The sequence below is a fragment of the Empidonax traillii genome, unplaced genomic scaffold (genome assembly GCF_003031625.1).
Source record: "Empidonax traillii isolate 1590-97213 ecotype Southwest subspecies unplaced genomic scaffold, ASM303162v1 scaffold1432:size123599, whole genome shotgun sequence".
NCBI classification, from domain to species: Eukaryota; Metazoa; Chordata; class Aves; order Passeriformes; family Tyrannidae; genus Empidonax; species Empidonax traillii.
Genome location: NW_020956625.1, coordinates 89,125 through 108,782, shown reverse-complemented (window position 1 = coordinate 108,782; position 19,658 = coordinate 89,125). Strand labels below are relative to the sequence as shown.

The 19,658-nt window shown below is 54.0% G+C and overlaps 1 protein-coding gene across 2 annotated transcripts in view; it reads right to left on the bottom strand.

Moving 5' to 3' along the window:
• Window positions 1-2,898: 2,898 nt before the first annotated feature.
• The window catches only part of AHCYL2 (adenosylhomocysteinase like 2), a 73,610-nt gene continuing 56,850 nt past the window's right edge, over window positions 2,899-19,658 (bottom strand). For both annotated transcript variants that reach the window (XM_027907254.1, XM_027907255.1), the window contains exons 3-17: window positions 18,535-18,678; window positions 17,791-17,891; window positions 17,089-17,191; window positions 15,860-15,954; window positions 12,462-12,568; window positions 10,951-11,067; window positions 9,543-9,606; window positions 7,953-8,041; window positions 6,579-6,649; window positions 6,376-6,470; window positions 5,552-5,650; window positions 4,762-4,830; window positions 4,607-4,685; window positions 3,984-4,104; window positions 2,899-3,072 (exon numbers count right to left, since the gene is read on the bottom strand). In XM_027907254.1, the coding sequence (XP_027763055.1) occupies window positions 3,066-3,072; window positions 3,984-4,104; window positions 4,607-4,685; window positions 4,762-4,830; window positions 5,552-5,650; window positions 6,376-6,470; window positions 6,579-6,649; window positions 7,953-8,041; window positions 9,543-9,606; window positions 10,951-11,067; window positions 12,462-12,568; window positions 15,860-15,954; window positions 17,089-17,191; window positions 17,791-17,891; window positions 18,535-18,678 (1,361 nt within the window). In that variant the 3' untranslated portion in view covers window positions 2,899-3,065. The remainder of the gene's footprint in view (window positions 3,073-3,983; window positions 4,105-4,606; window positions 4,686-4,761; window positions 4,831-5,551; window positions 5,651-6,375; window positions 6,471-6,578; window positions 6,650-7,952; window positions 8,042-9,542; window positions 9,607-10,950; window positions 11,068-12,461; window positions 12,569-15,859; window positions 15,955-17,088; window positions 17,192-17,790; window positions 17,892-18,534; window positions 18,679-19,658) is intronic.

The window sequence follows — 19,658 nt, the reverse complement described above, 5'->3', positions numbered from 1 at the left end:
GTTGGGGATGGGGATATGGGGTGTCCCGGGGGTCCTGGGATGCTGGGGAGGGGGGTTATGGGGTCCTTGGGGTACTGAGAGCATGGAATGCTGGGAGGAGGGGACTGTGGGAGTCCCTGGGATGCTGGGAGCGTGGGATGCGGGGGAGGGAGGTCTGGGGTGTCCTTGGGGGTGCTGGGAGCAGCCTCTGGGGGCTGGAACAGGGGTGGGACGGAGGGACTCCCCCCCACCCCCTTTCCTCTTCCACACCCAACACGGGCGGTCAGGTGTTTTTGGGGTCGCTGGGGAGGTGCTGGACACCCCTTCTTGCTGCCATTTGTGTCCTGTGTCCTCCCACGGCCCCTGGAAAACGGGAAGCCCCGAGTGTGCGCGTGTGGGAATGTCCCTGAGCAGCGGGGAGGGGACGGGCCGGGGGAGATAACGCGACTTTTCCGGCCCCGCTTCCCCAAGGACACAGCGCAGCGGAGCCAAAACAGCTCCGGCTGCCCCAAGGACGGGTGGAGCTTCCCCAGCCGGGATTATCCAGCAGCACTGGGAGCTCAGGGCTTTGGGAACAATCCCGAATCCCACCTCTTACCCCCAAACAACCCCCTCCGTGTGCTCCCACCGGCCCCGAAGGACGCCCCGGGAGCAGCTGAGTTTTCCCATGATTTATTTGTGTTTTGAGATTACAGAGTCTTTATTGCTGATCTAATACAATCACTCAGACATTAATATTTAAAACATCCTTTTGAAATGTTACGGGTGCGACGGTTCCGTTCCCTCCCTGCTGATGACGGGTTTTGCTTTGTTATTCCTAAAAGTTCAGGACAGAATTAAATTTCCTTTATATGATTTTGCTGGTGTTACCTAAAATCTCCTTTTTTTCCTAAAGTCTTGGAACAAAAAAAAGGCGTTACATTTAAAAAAAAAAAAAAAAAAGGATAAAAGAAACCAAACCCCATTAACATTTAATTTAGAGATGATCACAGGATATGATTCCAGGTTGATTAGGAAAAAGCCAAGCGAGCCAAGAAGCTTTACAGGAGAAGCAGAACACGGAGAAGAGTCTGGGGAATCGAGGTGGGAAAGGTCAGGTGGGATTTTATTACTGATATTTTTTTTTTTTCCCCTCTTATCTACCTGGCAGACGAGCCGGGCTCGGGGGGATCCGTGGACGAGCAGCACCCCTGGCTGCGGCACAAGCGATGGACACGGGGTGGGAGCAGTGGAGGGAGCTGCTCCGGGGGGTCCTGAGGGTGGAGAGGGGTTTTCCTGGGGTGGTTGGGACACCTGTCCTTCCAGGAGCTGCTCCCATGTGGCCCCACAAGCCCCTGTCACCCGTGCTGGGAGCAGATTCCAGGCACGGCCGCTTCGGGAACCCGGGGCTGGCACAGACCAAGGCGGATCCGGGACATTTCCAGGGGCTCAGGGGGACTCTTCCCAAAAAATCTCAGGCTCTGGATAAAACTTGTGGGCAGAGATTACTTCAAGTCCATGGTTAGAGGTCAGTCTGTGATGAAGCTCCTCGAGGTCTCCTCAGAGCCTTCTCAAAGCCTTAAACATCTTCCCAAGGCCTCCTAAGGGTCCTTCTTCCCCAGGTTTTCCTTCCAGGTTTTGAGGGATTTCAGAGACAAACTTGGGACATTTGCTCCAAAGCTCGTGACCAAGCAGAGTTCAGACCCCCTGGGAGCCACGAGAAGGCCTTGGATGCCGAGACCGTAATTCCACGGTTTTTCCTTCCTTGTGCGTGAATGAGCTGCCACAAAAGGGTTTTTCATGATGGCAAAGAAGCCCATAAGGACAAAACATGACTCTGTAGCTGATGAGAGACTCGGGAACCAAAGCAGCAACCAGAGGATAAAGGGTTTTGTGCTCAGGGGGTCGGGCAGTTTTATTTTAGAAGGATCATGTTCTCCACGTGGATAATGAAAGTGACTTGGGAAGTCACCTTGGGAAGCGTGTCAGCGCTCCAGAGGGACATCCTGGGATAAAACAAGGAACTATGGCCAATTCATTCCCCCTCAGCTCTGACGCTTCAAGATCTGAGGCAACTGAAGGGTTTTAGTGACGCTGAATCTGCGTGTGGAGGATCCTCCACCAGACGTCTCAGCCACTCCGGGGGGGGGCTCCCAGATTCATAAATAAAGGAATGAAATAATCAACCCAGAAAAGAAAACCCCAAACACTTCCAGCGAGGGGGGAAATGCAGCTGGAGAAAGCCCCGGCGTGGACAGGGGTCCCCCCAGCCGGGGTGTCCGGGGAGCTCTGCCCGGCTCGGGAAGAGCTCCCGGTGCGTGAGCAGCATCTGCCAGGGGAGCTCCTCCAGCAGCACAGGGGGAGCCCCCCCGGGAACACAGCTTTGGTTGATCCAGAGAGGTTGGCACTGGGGGCGAGAGCAGCAGGAATGGCTGTGGAGCTGCGGGGGCTGAGGGAGCGGCGCTGGCTCTGCCCGCCCGGCCGGCCCCGCCCGGGGCTCTCCCTGCCCCGACCCTTCCCCACAGCTTCCAGCAGCGCTAAGGCGACGTTCCCCAAAGGGCTGGGGGCACCAGCCCTCGGAAAGTTCCACAGCACGACGAGAGGCTTCTCCAGAGGGATCCCCGGGGGCGGCTCCGGCCTCGCCAGAGCCCGGAGCGAACGAGGTGTTTTGGCTTCATCATCCAACAGCGGGAGAAACGCAAACCCATCCCGGGATCCTGCGCCGCTGGAAGAGGCGCTGGGACGTGGGGGGAACCAACGTGCGACTTCTGTGGCTCCAGCAGCGATAACGGGCCATTCCGGGCTCGATCCCACCAGCTCCTTCCTCATCCTCCCAGCCCCGAGAGAGAACGAATCCAAAGAGAAGAATGAAAGAAACGGGAAAGAAATCCAGCGCGTCCCAGTCCCGCGGCAGCACGAACACCAGTGGCAGAGGCCGCATGAACGGTATCCTAATTTAATAAATAAATAACCTAAAACACACGGTGACTACGGAGCAAGCCCGGCTCGAGCGTGGGAAGCTTGCGCGGGGTCATCCTGTACAGTAGTTGAGAACAGACTTGGGTGCTCGTTCCCCGCCGTTCCCGGGGATCCAGCAGCAGGAATACTCAGTATCTGGGCAGAAGGAGAGAAAAGGGGGGGTGGTGAGTGGATGGGAAGGGAAGGGAAGCTCCTCTGGCATCAACACGATGGGTTTTGGGAGGGGGAAAGGCCCAGGGAGGAACTGGTGGAGAAGGGGTTTGGTCCTCGGTGCCTCTGAGGGCATTCCCACCCCATGGCGGGATGTTTGAGGGATGTTTGAGGGGTCGTGGCTCTCCCTCAGTGCTGGGACCCACCCCTGATCCTGAACCTCTGTGTCTGGGACAAACCACACTCCCCGCAAGGCTGGGCTACACCACACACCAAAACCAGGCAGAGAATCAAACCAGAGGGAAGAGAATCAAACCAGAGGGAAGAGAATCAAACCAGAGGGAATTCCTTCCAGGGCCATGGGGAAGCAGCAGAATTTTGCACATAATGGGAGCAGGGAATAAAGCTCAGGATTGGCAAAACCCACTCAGCCCCAAACTGGGAGTGCTCTGGTTCTGGAGATCTTCTCTCCAAAGAGCTGCCCACCAAGAAAACGCCTTTTCCCGCAGGAAAAGGATCTGGGCTTGAGCCCCTGAGGAGCTGATCTGTGTTTGTGCAAAGCCATTTCATTTCCACGGTGGGAATTCACGGCAGCGTTGGCTTCCAACAGAAATCTGGGAAGGGAAGCGACCCAGGGGCTCGTGTGGAAAATTATTATTATTATTTTTGGGAGCTGAGCCCATCGGAGCAGCCCCGGGGCCAAAGCTGCTCTGTGCCAGCTCATCCTCAGCCCAGCGTTAAAAATAAAGCTGTCGCCGAGCCGGTGGCATCGCTGTGGCATCTGCCACGTCTGGTGACAGCTGCGGCCACCACAAAGGGCTCCTGCCCGGCCAAGGGCCCCTGCCGAGGGCCCGTGGGGACAGGAGGGATCAGAGCCCACGCCTGAGGGGCAGCACCTGTAGTAGTTTGGTTTGAAAGGTCCGTTCTTGTTCAGCCCCAGGTACTTGGCTTGCTCGTCCGTCAGCTCCGTCAGGTGCGCGTCGAACGTCGGCAGGTGCAGGCTGGCCACGTACTCGTCTGGAACCACCCCAGAGCCCGTTAGTGTGGCCAGGGGGACAGCCACGAATCCCCCAGGGGCGGTGCAGAGCCCACCAGACACCTCTGGTGGGTGACACCTCCCCTCAGCCTCAGAAAAAACACAGCTCCCACCACAGAGCCCATTTCTGCAGCCAAAGCGCAGCCGTGTCCTCGGGAGGGGGTTCTGCTGCTGGGGCTTCTGGTTGGTGACCACACTCCGCTGGCAGGAGCCCCATGGGACAACCCCCTGCACTGGGAAAAGCCCCTGCACTGGGACAAGCCCCTGCACTGGGACAAGCCCCTGCACTGGGATGTGTCCACCTCTTTTCCCCAGGCAGGACCAGCAAACAGCAACAATCCCCAAAACCAGCGGGAAGAACCTACTGGAAGCCCCCGAGCTTGGCAGGGAGTTGAACAAGCAACTGTCCCCAGCCCAGTGGAAATTCCCGTCTGTCCCCTCCCCAGACCCCCAGGGAGAAGGCAGGGAGCAGGGGGGGGTTACCCATTTTTTTAGGCAGCAAATACACGTCCTGCTTGTAGCGGCCCTCGGGAGCGTTGTACAGCTCTATCAGAGCCAGGGCCTGCGGAGGAGACACCCGGGTGAGGATCTGCTGCCCCCGGGGCAGGACGGGCTCTGGGCACCCCCCACCCGCTCACCTGCGTGGTGGCCGTGATGGACAGGACGAAGGTGGGGACGGTGGAGCAGCTCAGGTTCAGCAGGCGGCCCTGGGGAGGAGAAACTGGGTGTTAACGAGGCACCAAACCCGCTCCATGGCCCTGCAGAAGGTACCAGAACCACTGGCGTGAGGTGTCCCCACTGGGGGGAAACAGTTTGTCACCTGCACTTGGACCCCCAGGTGCTGGCTGCACTCAATAAGGGAGAAACCCTGGAGTGGGATAAATTAAAGCATGGGGGATTTTCCATGTCCCAGGAACTCAGGGGGGACCTTCTGGCTCTGCAAGTCCCTGCCAGGAGGGGGGAGCCGGGGGGGGTCGGGCTCTGCTCCCAGGGAACAGGGACAGGACAAGGGGAAACGGCCTCAAGCTGTGCCAGGGGAGGGGCAGGTTGGATATTGGGGGAATTCCTTCCTGGAAAGGGCTGTCCAGCCCTGGCACAGCTGCCCAGGGCAGGGGGGAGTGCCCATCCCTGGGGGGATTTCAAGGCCCTGTGGATGTGGCACTTGGGGACATGGTCAGCGGTGGCCTTGGCAGTGCCGGGGGATGGTTGGACTTCATGAAGCCAGAAGCTTTTCCAACCCAAATCATCCTCTCATTCCAGGATTCCATGGGCCAAACCTTCCAGCCAGAGGGACCCCTCAGCTGCTGAGGCCCAAGGAGGTGGGTTTTAGACACTCCCAGCTCCTGTTTTCCTCCTCCAGGAGCAGAGAACAGGCAGAAATTCCCCCAGAGAAGAGGCTGCAGCTGCTGCCCCTCCCCTGGCACTCACCTCTGCCAACAGGACTATCCTCTTCCCATCTGGCCAGATGACATGGTCCACCTGGGACCTCACCCTCTCCCAGGTGAGCTCTGGTGTGCGCAGGCTGGCCTGGAAACGGGGTTGGGATGGTTACAGCAGCACCTCCCACCCCACCCCACAGCACAGGGATGAAAGGAGGCAGCAGCTCCCTGACACTGTCCTGGTTCTCTGTCTCCTTCGGGCCCAATCGTGGTCCCAGAACAATGAAATGTTCAGGAATCATAACCTGAGACCGTTTTTATGATCTCAACACATCAAAGCTGCAGCACCAAGTGTCGGTGCAGCTCTGGCTGAAGAGGATTCGTGGTCCCCAGCCGGGCTCTGCATGGCTGTGGTTGCTCCTTTCCAGCCCAGAGGTGGCTCTAAACCCACAGGTTTGGCTGAGGAACACCCCACTGACCTCCAGGAAGGGCTCTCCTGCTTTTCTGCCCCATCCCCAAGCACAGATGAGCAGATTTTGGGGCTGTTTGGAAGAGCACGGTGGGGTTGAACTCCTGGCTGGGTCTAACTGGTGTAATAACACAAAACTGGGCTGGACAGGGGATTCAGTGACTCCCACGGGGAAGGAGTGAGGCTGGTGGGCACTTGGGATCCCTTGGGATCGCTGGAATGACACTGGCACGTCTGCCAGTGCCTGCTGAGACACGGGGATGGGGTATTTCACCTCCTCCCAGGGAGGGGCTTCCTCAGCTCAGGACAGTCAGAGCTGTGGATGGGTCCCCAAAACACCATCCCCCCAACCCACCAAACCTCAAAGCACAGTCACCCCCCCAGAGGGGTGACCCCACACCCACCACGTCGATCTCGGTGTTGGAGTGCCCCATGTTGCAGACGATGCAGCTGTTCTTCATCCGATCCAGGTGCTCCCTGGTCACCACGTTCTTGTTCCCTGCCAGACACCGAAATCCGGGGTCAGCACCCACCTTCCCTGCCCCCATCCTAGTGCCCTGCCCTCTGGGAAGGGGTGCAGGTGGTTTTGGGGGCGGATCCCCCGTACCTGTGCAGGTGATGACGATGTCGACCTGTCTGATGACCTCGTTGAGCTTCACCAGCCGGAACCCGTCCATGCTGGGAGGAGAGAGGGGGGAGAAGGGCATCAGAAGCAGCAAAAACATGCCAAAAATAGGGGGGAAAAAAAAAAAAAGTGATTTTCAGACACTAATTATAGCTTTCTGTAACACCAGACTGGAAAACGGGACGGCGGCACCCAAAGGGCCACGGACCCCGAGCCGTTTTGGGAGTTTCTGAAGGATTTGGGACTCTTGTGGGGAGAAGTGAAAAGACATTTTTTGGGCTTTCGTGTTTTCTGCTGAGGTCTTCTCGTCTGCAAACCTCAGTTCTCAACCCAGACGGGTTTTTTTAAAAGCTGCTCCTCCTGCAAAGCACATCCAGGAGCTGCAGAATCCGCGTCGAGGCGGATTTAGATCATCCTAAAAAACACCCCAACCCTGCAGATGTCTCTCCTGAACCCTGAAATCCATATTTAGGCACCTGCAGAACCTTCAGAGGTGCTGAGTCTTCCCTGCCTCCAGCAGCAAGGTGTGTTTGGATAACAGGGGCAGGATGTTTTTTGGGGATTTGTTGACAGTCCTCCCGAGAGCTCATTTTTGAGACTCTCACAAGCTGCAAAATCAGAGTTACTATAAAAAAAAAGCCTTTTTTTTTTTTTTTTTTTTTGCTGCATGTCCCATTTACTGAGGCTTTTCTTCCCCACTGCAGACTCCTTCCTAGAGGGGCCACACACTGGAAACAACCGAATTCCCAGCTAAGGGTGGGGGTGCTGGATGTGCCACTCCTGAAGGTCTCAGAGGAACCTGAAGTTCATCAGCTCTGCTAATTAAGCAGAGCTCGTTAGTTCTCTCCCCACAGCGAGCCCGTGGTCAGGGAAAGGCTGAGGGTTTAATGAGGCTCTGGGTGTTTTCAGGACTCTGCTTTCCCAGTGGTGTCCCATCCCACACCTTGGGGTGTGGGGGCTCCAGACCAGCCTGTTCCTGGAGCTCAGCGGGTGCCCCGCCCTGTGCGGGGTCCTGGTGTCAGTGAGGGGTTTGTGAGGGGTGGGGGATCACAGAACCAAACAAACCACCCCCTGGTGAGGTGTGTGCACGGCACTGGGGGTCCCGTGTTGGCATTCCAAAGGGCACAGCTCGTTCCCGACATCGATCCGTGCCACCGAGCTCTGGGCTGTGCGGTTGGGACGTGGATAAACCAGGGGATGCTTTAGCCAGGAACCCTCCCCTGCCCTTGGGACGGAGCTGTGGGTCCCTGCAGGGTGCAGAGAACCCCTGGACACCTCCCCAGCTCCCCTTTGGGAAGGGCTCTCTGCCCAGCTGATTCAGGACAAATGATCCCCTGGGGGGTTGGGAACCCTTACCAGGCCTGCAGGGCACAGATGGGGTCGATCTCTGTCACGTACACTATGGAGCCCATGGCCTTCAGAGCAGCACAGCAGCCCTTCCCAACCTGGGAAAACAGGGAGAAAGTGGAGCAGCAGGGAGTGCCCCGAGCTGGGGACACCCCCAGAGCCGGCAGGGCTGGGGGAGGATTCCCGGGGATGGACAATTCTGGGAGGCTCCTCTGCCCTCCTGGAGCACTCGGGAACCCTCCTGGTGGCAGATACTCGATTTTTGGGGCAGGGAATTCCTGGATTTGGGGTCATCTGAGCCGTGGCTCAGGCCCAGCTTCGAGCAGGGGCACTCCGAGGTCGCCACGTGCCGCTGGTTTTGTTCCCGGGGAGTTGATTTCCCCCGAACATCCCGGTCTCCAGAACACACCAAAGCAGAGCCCAGAGGGCCAGGCAGAGTTTGGGAGTCCCCTGTGACCTTTGCCCCACTCGGGGACATTGATGGTCATTAAGCTGGGAGGGTTAACGAGCTTTGACCTTTGCACAGCCACACCCAAGGCGGGGAATCCACGTTAAACGGCCTGAGGGTCCCAAAAATGGGATTATGGGGGAGAAAACGGAGCCAATTCAGTGGTTGGATTCCAGAAAAGGCACCCACAGCACAGCCCAGGGCACTGGTGTGAACTGGTCCTGAGGGCAGCCCGGAAAGGGGGAATAATCCCAGGAGGAGAGAGGAAGTTTGGGGGTGCAGGCACAGGGGTATGAGTGAATATAAGATTCATATTTCTACAAATTATATGGATGTTTATATGCAAATTCATATAAATGGGATGTATTTGAGCACAAATAAACATATTATGTACACATTTTTATAAATGTAACATTTCTATACAAATTTAAATAAATGTAATATACTTATATAAACATTTATATAAATGTAATATACTTATATACACATTTATATAAATTGAATATATTTATATGCACATTTATATAAATTTAACATATATTTATATAAAAATCCATATATATATTATAGATTTATATATTTATATAAAAATATTTATATATTTATATAAAAATAATTTTACATACATTTATATACAATTGCATATAAATCAATATATCTTTATGTACAAATTTATATAAATTAATGTGTGTTTATACTCAAATTTGTGTGAATTAATGTGTGCTTATACTCAAATTTATATGAATTCGATATGTATTTGTATAAAAATCCATACACATTTAATATATTTATATGTTTATACATTTATATCCGCATTTGTATAACTTTCATGCATCTTTTTTTCCCTCGTATACAAATCGATATACCTTTATATATAAATTTATGTGTGTTTATACTCAAATTGATATAAATTTGACATATGTTTGTATAAGATATAAATGAATTTCTCTTCCTTGACCACACATCAATGTGCAACGCTGTGCAGAGCCTCTGAATGCTGTAATATTATATTAAATGTAATATATAATACGAAAGATGATGTGCTAAATTAATCCCTGGGCATGCCAATATTCAGACACACAGACCACCACCTGCTTCCCTCCAAACCTCATGTCCATGCAGGATTCCCCTGGAAAACACGGCCCCCTTACCTCCCCATAGCCACAGACCACCACCTGCTTCCCTCCAAACATCATGTCCGTCGTCCTCTTAAGGCTGAGGGGGCAGAAAAAGGCGCAATTAAAACCAGCACTAACGAGCTGATCCCGGGATCAGCCGCTGCCCCTCCCGGACACCGCGGCTGGGGCTCGAGCCCCTGGGAATTTGGGGGGCAGACAAGACCCCCAAACCACCTCAACACTGACTTGTGGCTTTTGTAAGGGTGGGGGGGCTGCACTGAAACACAACAAACGGGACAGAGGTTGGGTTGGGAGCCCTTTTTTTCTGGCGCTTGTTATTTTAGCTGACCCTTTGCTTTGCCACTCAGGAAATACCAAAAACCTTCGGCAAAACCACTTTTTTCTTCGTTTGTGCAAGTCCAAATATCCCCCCCCAAGAGAAGCAGAGGGGCAGCAGGGAAGGGGTAACTCCCTGCCAGAATCCCAGTGCTTCCCACAAATAAAGCTCCCCCTTCCACTCCCTTTCCTTCTGCTTTCTCCCTAAGAGTGTCCTACATTCCAGGCTATTTTTAGCACAGGAGTAAATAGGTTAGCAGTGCAGGGAAGGTGAAATTCCCTCACTTTTCTGAGAGAATTTGGATAAAACCCACAGCAGATTTAATTGCACCTCTGCTCACGTCTCCCTTGACCCAGTTTTAGATGCCTGGACCAGCCTTAACCCAAATCCCAACTTGCCCCTCAAGGGGTTGCCATGGAATCCCAGGATGGGTTGGGTGGGAAGGGGCCTGAAAGCCCACCCAGTGCCACCCCCTGCCACGGGCAGGGACACCTTCCACCGGCCCAGGTTGCTCCAGCCTGGCCTTGGACACTCCCAGGGATCCAGGGGCAGCCACAGCTTCTCTGGCCAACCTGTTCCCATGTTTTACCCCCCTCATTTTCCCCATTATTGCTTCCAGTGCCTCGGAAAACGCTGCCCCACGTCACAGCTTTATGGATTGTTCATGGAATGTGTCACAGCTGAACTGCAGGAACAAAACCTGCCCTGACCTCACCTGGCCCCGACAAAATTTGGTGGTGGGAGAGGCGAGGACACAGACACCCATTTCCAGCAAAATAAAGGAAATAAAGAGAAGGAGGGAGGAAAACAAACAAAAAAAAAAGATCCCTGAGGATAAAAGAAGGGAAAGGAGAAAGGCAAAGAAGGTTGGGAGGGAGCTGCTGTTCCACTCACACCCACCATGGACACAGACAGCTTTTATCCCCATCCTCAAAGGCCAGGGGGACAGGAGGGAGCCTGTGAGGAACTCTGAAGTGCAGCACAGGTAATGAAGGGTCTTTGCTCTGCTCTCACACATCAGCTGAGCTGAAATGATGGGAGCTGGAGCAGGGTAGAGCCGTGGGTGCCATTCCCCGTGGGATCTGGGGGGTGTCCGCTACGTACCCGTCCAGGATGGACTCCCTGCAGCAGTACAGGTTGTCAAACTTCTGCTTGGTGACAGAGTCGTTGACATTCATGGCTGGGACACAGAGCTTTCCCGCCTTGGACAGCTGGTACAGCCTGGGTGGATGTGGGAAAACAGGTCCTCAGTGGGAGAACATTTCCCTGCTCTCTGCTGTGGGGTCTGGGTGGAAGGGGACTTAAAGAACATCACATTCCACTCCCTGCCGTGGAAAAGGACACCTTCCACTGGCCCAGGTTGATCAAACCTGGCCTTGGACACTTCCAGGGATCCAGGGGCAGCCACAGCTTCTCTGGGAAATCCAGTCCAGCTCCTCCCCACCCTCCCAGCCAGCAATTCCTTCCCAATCTCCCATCTATCCCTGCCCTCTGGCACTGGGAAGCCATTCCCTGTGTCCTGTCCCTCCATCCCTTGTCCCCAGTCCCTCTCCAGCTCTCCTGGAGCCCCTTTAGGCCCTGCCAGGGGCTCTCAGGTCTCCCTGGAGCCTCTTCTTCTCCAGGTGAACCCCCCCAGCTCTCCAACATCAACCTGTCCTCCTAATTCCAAGCACAGACTCGACCCCCAGCAGCAGCAAAACCACTAAAAATGAAACCAGACACGTCACTGGGGCTTCAAAGAGAATCTGAAAATGTCCCTGCTCCAGTACTTGGGAATAAGAACATGCTTGGAAAGCTCCTTTGCCCATATTGGGAATGATTCCAGATACTAAAAATACCATCAGTCCCTTTCCTGACCCCACTGGCTGCAGACCTGAATCCACTTCCCTGTTTCAATATTTCATTTCCCTGTTTCGAGCACTGCCTGAACCTCTGGCCAAACTCCCAGGCAGCTCCAAGAGCTGCAGCCAAACCTTTCTCCCTGCAAAAAGAGAGCAAAAAGCAGAGGCTGCTGCTCTTCTCCCCAGCTCCCTGTTTCCTGGCCCCTGGGATAGGATTAACTCCCCTGGGAAAGCCACTTCTCCCACCCCACCCCTGCTCCTGCCAGGGACTGATGGATTCCACCGAGTCATCTCTGAGGGCCTCCCTTTGTGGGACCCCACCCCAACTGGAGAATCGGTTCCTCTTCCCAAATCTCACTTCTTCCCAGAGATTTAGGTCAGGACTACCCTTCTGGCTTTGTCCTCAGCCCACCCCTTCCTGTGCAACAGCCTCAGCCCTTCCTCTTCCATCTCCAAAACGAGCTGAGTAACCACTCCTCCCGCCTCCCAGGTGGAAAACACGACCTGGTGCCCCTTCCCACCCCCACAGAGCTCGGGAGGGGCTTCTGCTCCCTGCCTGGAGCTCAGAGCAGCAGCTCCAAGAGGGAATGGATGAGGGATTTCCACCAGCTCCTGTGGAAAGCCAAGCCCAGGCTGCAGGGACAGCACAGCCCACGCGCTGGGGGTTCACCCCTCGGGTGACCTGGGGTGTCCCCCAGTGGGGGGGCCTTTGGCACCAGAGCCCTGAGGTGTTTCTGTCCCAAATTCTCCTGCCAGCCCAGCCCATCCTGTTACCTGTGGACTCCTGTCACGCTCTCCTCCACTATCCCCTTGATCTTCTTAAACATGTTGGGATATTTCTTGTAGATCCAGTGAGTGAGATCTCCCCCATCATCCAGGATCTGGAACGAGAACAACCCCAGTCAGTGCTCTGAGGGCCCAGTGAGGCCTCCAGAGCTCAGAAGGGCACCAGGGATAAATCATTCCGTGTTCTGGCACCTCAGTGTGAGTCAGGTGGGAATATTCTGGTTGAACATTCCCAGCAGGAATGCTGCTTCATCAGCAACGTCCTGGAAAGGCAACAGGTCAGACAAACACAGCAAACTCTGGTGTTGATGACAAGAACTGAGGAAATGTGGAAAGTGGCTGTGCAGGCTCCACTCTCATCTCCCAGAAGCACAGATGGAAGAACCTTTGAACTGGACAGTCATCAGCTTTTCTGATGTGACTGGTAGTGGAGGAGGAAGAGCAGGATGTAAAAGGGGGAGGGTGAAGTGCCAAGGACCTGTGCTGACCAGACTGGCTGAGAGAGACTGTCCTCCTCCTCCTCATCTTCACAGTCACTGTCATCATCATCATCATCCTTCTTACATCATCATCATCATCACCACCACCATCGCCCTTTTTGCATGTTCCCCACTCCCACACCAAAGAACTCCGACTGCACCACCATCACCCTCCTCTTTGCATGTTCCCTACACTAACATCAGACTTCTCACTTTATCATCATCATCATCATGCCCTTCTCTGCCTGTTCCCTGCTGTGCCCAGGGGTGCCCAAAAATCCAGCCCTGGGCAGAGGCCTCTCCACTCGCTGGCTGCTGGTAGAGCCCGGCCAGGACCCTCCTGCTTGAGGGTGTGCAGCTTTCCCAGGAGAAATGAAATGAACACTCCCAGCCGAGGCAGAAGCCCCATCTGACATCCCTGAGCTTTGTCACGACACAGCGTGGTGGCTTCACGGAGCCATCCGTGGCCAGAGAGTTCCTTGGGAATGTTCTGTATTCTCTCGCCCTTTTCCTCTCAGGATGGCTGGATCTGCCGCTGATGTGCAGCAGCTGCTCCTCCAGAACGTCTGGGAGGCACATGCAGAATGTTCAGGAGCATCCATGCAGATCCAGCTCTTGAGTCTCCAGGGAATTCCCAGCTCCATGCTCTATCCCCAGGGAAGCAGAGGCAGGCAAGGGTTAAGAGGGCTGGGGAGCTGTGCTGGGCCGGCCCAGGTGGGAATTCAGCAGCCTGGAATGGAGCAGCCTGGCTCCCAGGACGTCTCCATTTCATTAATCCCCATTTAATAGGGCACATAATCCTCTTCTGAGAGAGAATTCTGGGAGTTGGAAGCTTCCTCTTTCCTGGGAGAGCAGGGGATGTAAAACCCCAAACTGAATCCATGGGGGAACTGGTTTTTGAGGGAAGGTCACCTTTGTGTGGCAGCCCCGACCATCCAGCAGCAGAGCCTCACATTCCTGCAGTTTCCCCAGCTTTATGCAGCCTGTTTGCCCTCATTCTCATTCTTCCAGGCAGGTTTGGGTTTTTTTTGGGGGGGAAAGGCCTTTATTTGAGGTGCAGATAATTTCTCCTGCAGAAAAGCAGCGGTTCCAGGTGGGAGCCTTGGTAGGGGTTTCTCTCTCAGTGCTTCTCTCTCCAAGCAGACAAATTCCCATGGCTGTCCCTTCTCCCTCCCTCAGCCCTTCCATCTCCTGTTTTCTCCAGCAGAAAACCTCTGGCTCTTCCAGGAAAGGAACTGGTGTCTCCAGGTGCCATCTGAGCCATCTGCCTCTTAATCCCACCCCAGACCCCGTTACCACCTCATCTCCCCCTGTTCCCTTCCCAGCTTCCCAAACCGCAGCACGTGGCTGATCCTGCCCCGACCAAGTGGATTAAAATTGCCCAGGATTAGCTCAGCAACGTGCCTGAAAATAATTTGCTGCAGAAAATGAGCGAGGGAAACACAAGGAGATGGCGGGAGGGAGTGGTGGGAGGTGGCACCGCAATCCCCTGGAGGCAGCCTGGTCCTGGATCAGGAAACCAACCTCCCAGCGCTGCAGATTCTGTATTTTTCAGGAAAAAAAACTCCTCTTTGAGCCATTCCTGTGCAGAGAGAGCCCCACTCTGAAAATCAGGGTTCCCAGAGCCCTGCTCCAAAGGTCTGGATTCCCAAAGCCCCACTGTGAAAGTCTGTGATTCCTCCTCATGAAGGTCAGCATTCCCAAAACCCTGCCCTGAAGTTCAGGAATCCCAGAGCCATTCCATGGAGGTATGTGATTCCCAGAGCCATCCTCTGGAGGTCTGGATTTCCAAAACCCTCCTCTGAAGGTCAGAATCTGTGGGGAGTGAGGCCCTGGCACAGGTTGCCCAGAGGAGCTGTGGCTGCCCCTGGATCCCTGGGAGTGTCCAAGGCCAGGCTGGAGCAACCTGGGCCAGTGGAAGGTGTCCCTGCCCATGGCAGGGGGGGCACTGGATGGGCTTTGAGGTCCCTTCCCACCCAAACCACTCCAGGATTCCTGAAGGCACGTGAAGGGTCCTGAGGAGATCCTGGGAAAGCAAAACCTGCCTTTTTTCCGGGACTTGTTCAAAGAGCGACGTTTCAGACGGGAAATGATTCCTCAAAGACTGTCTAGACTCCCACTCAGAGCCTGGGGGTGGATTTTTTTGACAGTGCTGATTCTTTTCAAAGGTGACAGCGAGGGGATGAAGAGGTTTGGCTGGAAGGGACAAAAACTCCACCTCAAAGGAGCCGATACCGGCAGAAAACCAACCCGGATCCGCCCTTATCCTCCACCTCTCGCTGCTTCCCATCTCATTCAGATCACAAGCTCCAGGGCTCCAAAGCTTTGGGGGAACAGCACGAAAACAGCACATCTGACAGCTGAAAATTATTCCACTCACGTAGTTCCAGGTTCTGTGTCTTGCCTGGAAACGAGGGCAGGATAAAGCAGCCAAGGGGAGTTGGGTTACCTGAGGTTTTGTGTTCCTGCAGTGAGAGCAGGTTCAAAGTGTGGAAATCACCTGAAAAGCCGAGTTCTGTTCTGGAACAGAGGCTTGGCTTAAGTAAGAAAAATCCCCATCAACCAAAGGTGAGAACTTAATGGTGAAAAGGATGCAACCTCTTCTCAAAAAACATTGATTTTGAGCCATTTTCGGTGGGTGGATTAAATGTGTTTGGTTTAAACTGTAGCAAGACACTCTGGAATCAGACTAAGCACCCAGAAAACTCTGCACTTAAGGCAGCTGTGCTAATTTAGGAAGGAGTTCAACAAAACCCTGCTTGGTAGGCAAGACCCAGAAGCCACTTTAACCCACCTTCTCTCCGACTCCACAGCTGGGAGAGCAGCAAAAAGTTCATTTCCCACAGGACACGGGTCACTGTAAAGCCCTCTGGAGGTAAGAGAGGCGTGCCCCGTCCCCCCACTCACCATGTTGGGCTGCCAGCCCTCCACGTTGACACAGCGGTCGATGCACCACCAGAAATCATCTTCGGACTCTCCCTTCCAGGCGAAGACGGGGAACCCTGGCACGGAGAGGGAGAGGGAGAGGTGCCAGCACAGCCTTGGCAGATCCCGTGGGATCAGCCCCGCTCCCCACATTGCCAGCCCTGCCTCCAGGCTGAGCTTTCAACACCCCCCTTCCAGGAGAAGCTCTGAATTCCCACACCCAGGGCAGCCCTGGGAGCTGCCTTCAGCCTTCCTCACTTCTTCCTCTCCCTCCACCCACCAGACCAGAGGACAACACGCTCTAAGCCATGGTATTTATTTCCAAAATGAAGATTTCCCTGAAAGTTAGCCTGCTAGGCATGTCAGCCACTAATTCCTTAATGAATTAATAATTCATTTGAACATACTCTGATTTATGAGCAATTATTACAAAGCTCCAGGGAGCGAGACCTGGTAACGGGCAAGATGGTGGGTTTGGCTTCTGTGGGGGCTTCCAGGTCTCATGGTCAAACCCTTGGCCTTACCCAGGTAAAACCTCTGATCTTACCCAGGTAAAACCTCTGATCTTACCCAGGTAAAACTCCTGACTTACCCAGGTAAAACTCCTGATCTCACCCAGGTAAAACCCCTGATCTTACCCAGGTAAAACTCCTGATCTTACCCAGGTAAAACTCCTGATCTTACCCAGGTAAAACTCCTGATCTTACCCAGGTGAAACTCCTGACCTCACCCAGGTAAAATTCCAGACCTTACCCAGGTAAAAGCCCTGACTTCACCCAGGTAAAACATGATCTCAATCTCCCAGGTGAGCACCAAGGTGCTCAGCTTCTTTTTTTATGAGTCATTTCCCCCTCAAAGTCTCTCTTTTTGCCCCTTTTAGCCAAAGTTCTGACTCAAATTTACAGCATTTAAATGAAATTTAGCTTTGTTCCTCTTAACAAAATAACTTTCAGCTTCGTGTAGCCCACTGAACCCATTAAGGGCATCACCATTATTTGTCCCATGTCCTCTTATCCTCCAGAATAAAACCATTCCAAGGTTTCCAGAGCACTGGAAGGGACTGACCGTGTGCTGTTACCTCCTATGGGTTTATCCTAAATCAAAAATAACTAAGGGGAAAAAAAAAACACCTCTAAGAGGCGAAAAATGAGACAAAACCAAAAGAAATCTTCACAAAACCCAAGGAGAACAAGGAGGGAGGTGTTTCCTACCACTCTCAGCCAGGGCAGCAGCCACTTCGTTCAGGGTGGAGTAGATGTTGCAGGCGGCCCATCGGCACTGGGCACCCAGCGCTCCCAGGGTCTCCATCAGCACCTGGAAACCAAAAAACACCGGCAAGGTCAACACAAGGAGCAACCCACAGCTGGGGGGTTTATCTGCTGTTTGGGGGAAAACTTCTGGGGGGGGTCTCTGAGGTTGGTTTTGAGCTTCAAGGCCGGGTTGGACGGGGCTTGGAGCGACCTGGGCCGGTGGAAGGTGTCCCTGCCCATGGCAGGGGTGGGGCTGGATGGGCTTTGAGGTCCCTTCCCACCCAAACCATTCCATGATTTAATGATTTTCAGGGGCCTCTGAAGTTGGTTTGAAGCTTCAAGGCCAGGTTGAACAAGGCTGTGAGCAACCTGGGCCAGTGCAAGGTGTCCTTGCCCATGGCAGGGGGGTGGGACTGGATGGGCTTTGAGGCCCCTTCCAACTCAAATCCTTCCAGGATCCAGTGATCCTCTGGGACCCCTGAGGCTGGTTTCAAGGAGCATCAGGCTTGTTAGGAAGTTGCACAGAGAAGAATTTTGCAGTTAAACCATTTAAAAAGGATGACATAAATAGGAAACTTCAAGGTATATTTTATAACTCCTTGGGTGCTGTTTGAGGGACTGAGCAGTGGAAAAGCCCCGGTGGGGGTTCAGGGCCATCCTTACAGCTGTCTGGGCTGTGATGTGTGTGCAGCCCACGATCTTGGCCCCAGCCAGCGGCTTCTCTCCCTGAGCTCTCTTCCTCAGAGCCATCAGCGCGGGCATCTCTGCAGGGAGAAGGGAAAACAAGCCCATGAGTGCCATGGAAAGAGGGATGAGGACAAGGACGAACAGCAGCCCCACTTCCTGCCCCTCTGTCTGCTAATCCCATGAACTGGCACAGCTGGGGTGGCTTCCAAAGAAGCCAAAGCCTTGTGAGCAAGCCCAGATAAGTGAAAAGGATCCAAATATCCCTCTGGATTGTTTCCCTACTGTTTGGGATGTAGCATCATCACATGTTCTAATTTCTGCCTGCCAGTTCCCAGGTGAGGCTGGAGGAAAATCTGCTGCAGACTGAGGAGAACTTGGGGCTTCCTGCCCTGCCCCACATCCCCAGTGTCCCTCCAGCTTCCTAAACTCTTTGCTACGGATTTTTGGAGATAATCAGGCTCAAGTTTATTGAATGGATTTCATCTTTTCTGCTGATTTTAATGAAATATGTCTGACTGCAGAACGGCCCTTCAGTAGTTGTTTGGTTGGAGCCACTTGGCATGACCCTGTAACTCCCCTCCCATCCCACAACATCCCACCAGAGCTTTCCCACCTCTAGCAGGTACCAAGAAATCACCAACACACTGAGCCTCTGAGGGGGATTTTGGGGGAAGGAAGGACCCAGGCCGAGGTGGAGCTGGAGGCAGGTGCCCCCCTTACCCTGCTCAGCAATCTCAATCTCCCGGCGCCCGAACTCCGCCTGTTTGATGTTCTTGACGCAGAAATCGCTGCTGCCCTTGGAGTTCTTCTGCTGCTTGTCCCGGGGGGAGGTCTCATCGTCAGAGCTGTCCGTGTAGGAGGCAGCTGGAGGGGGGAAAGGGGGTCAGAAGCAGAACAAAACACTCCCTGGGGCCGAGGCACCCGCAGATGACCCGCGGCCGAGCGTGGCCGTGGGTGAGTTTCTCCACGTGCAGGTGCCACCTCCCTCCATCCTCAGCTGGCATCTCCCCTCCTCCCACAGGGACCATCTCCCCAGGCAGTTCCACCTCACTCTTATCTGTAATTAACAGTGCCCTTGTCCTCCACGGGCTCACCTCCGTGGCCTTCTCCCACCTCTCTTCCCAAAATTTAAGCCTTTGCAGCTCTGAGGGAGCCACCACAAGCACCTGTTACTGTTTCAGGTCCTTCCAAAGCTGTAATTTGAGGCAGCACAAGCCCCTGTTTCATTCCAAACAGGTGGATTAGCCAGGCATGATGGTATTCCCAGCCCTTGGATTTGCTCAGTTTTGATGCCCCTCAGTAAGGACTGGGAGTTGCTCCCAAGGAAACTCGTGAGGAAGAAACTCCTCCCTTGGGAGGGTAACACAGCACTGGCGTGGACTGTCCCCAGAGCTGGTGGCTCTCCATCCCTGGGGGACCTCAGGAATGGGTTAGAGAGCCATGGATCACCTGATCCCACACGGATCACGGTGCCATGGGATCAGATTAAGCTGCTGGTTTAAGACCGGGTGTGGATGTGTCAAAAATTGTCTTCCTCTCCTATCAATGCCCTCCAAATTTCTGGTTATGGAGCTGGGCTGTGGCAGACTCATGCAGGTGAATGGGCAAGCCCTTCATGGAGTCAGAAATCCCCCTTCCCACTTATTTTGATTACTAAAATCACATGTACTCATATAAAATCACATCCATCTTCAGTCTGAGTCATGATGGATTAACCAGCCCTTCTCCTTCCACTTTGGATCAGCTGAGGAGATTATTTGTGCCATGTTTTCCCCTGCTGTGGGAAACCAAACCTCTTTCATCTTTCAGGACTGGCACCAGCAGTCAAAGCAGCGTGATGAACC